This window comes from Sinocyclocheilus grahami, unplaced genomic scaffold (assembly GCF_001515645.1).
Source record: "Sinocyclocheilus grahami isolate Dianchi unplaced genomic scaffold, SAMN03320097.WGS_v1.1 scaffold1988.1, whole genome shotgun sequence".
NCBI classification, from domain to species: domain Eukaryota; kingdom Metazoa; phylum Chordata; class Actinopteri; order Cypriniformes; family Cyprinidae; genus Sinocyclocheilus; species Sinocyclocheilus grahami.
In genome coordinates, this window is record NW_015507167.1 from 75,911 (window position 1) to 76,803 (window position 893).

At 36.5% G+C, this 893-nt stretch overlaps 1 protein-coding gene across 1 annotated transcript in view; it reads left to right on the forward strand.

Annotated features, from left to right (window-relative positions):
• Nucleotides 1-893, forward strand: part of LOC107573634 (ral guanine nucleotide dissociation stimulator-like) — a 41,207-nt gene that overhangs the window by 31,797 nt on the left and 8,517 nt on the right. Inside the window, exon 11 of the mRNA XM_016260075.1 lies at nt 576-630. Coding sequence (XP_016115561.1) covers nt 576-630 — 55 coding nt within the window. The remainder of the gene's footprint in view (nt 1-575; nt 631-893) is intronic.

An 893-nucleotide genomic window follows, 5' to 3' on the forward strand; every position in this document is an offset into this window, starting at 1 on the left:
TCATGAAGAGATGGAGCGAGTGAGTGCTGACCACCACATACACACTAGTTTCAGTCATCATGAATTCTGCTGCCTGACCAGACTCCTTATTTATGCCAAACTGTAAGGTAGCATCGCATGTATCTTCCATGGGGGGGAAGGCAATCCCAGAATGCATTGGAACAAGCTCCGTGAGAAATGTTGGAAATATTCCTTCATATGATAACCATTGATGTCTTGTTGTGGAGCTGGAGTGTATTATTAGGGCTGCCGCTAACAATTATTTTGGTACTCAAACAATCTGTCGATTATTCTGTCGATTAATCGAGTAATTATAGTTAATTTTTTTGGGTAATAATTAGTTCAAATAAAGTATCGAAAGCAGGTAATCATGGTTTTATTGAACTAAACTTAAAATACATAATGTATTGTGAACAATAGTTAACGTACATTACTCATTATAACAAATGACTGCAGAACGGCCTGACGATTGTTTTTATACTTTACTGCGCGATCTAATCCTTGTTTAATATTGACTAAACATTTAATTCAGATGTCCACTTAATCTTTAATATTTGGCCATTTCTTCACGACAGAAATGCTACAGCTACTGTAGGATATGTGGACATAACAATGAGTAAACTCAGCGAGGTTTTAAACTTATTTTGAAATGTTAGCAAAAAATATATATATATAGATGTATCCTCCTGTTTTTACGTAGATTTATAAATGATTTACCTCACAAATCTGAGGAAATGGCGCACGTTGCGTTCTCAGATGAACGTTATAATAAACCCAAACACAACAGCATGCAGAGATGAGTTTGAGACGCCACACATGTAAATGATAACAGTTTGTGCGGAGCAGCATTTACTGTGAACAGAGCCGCTCTGACGCACACGTACATAACATAT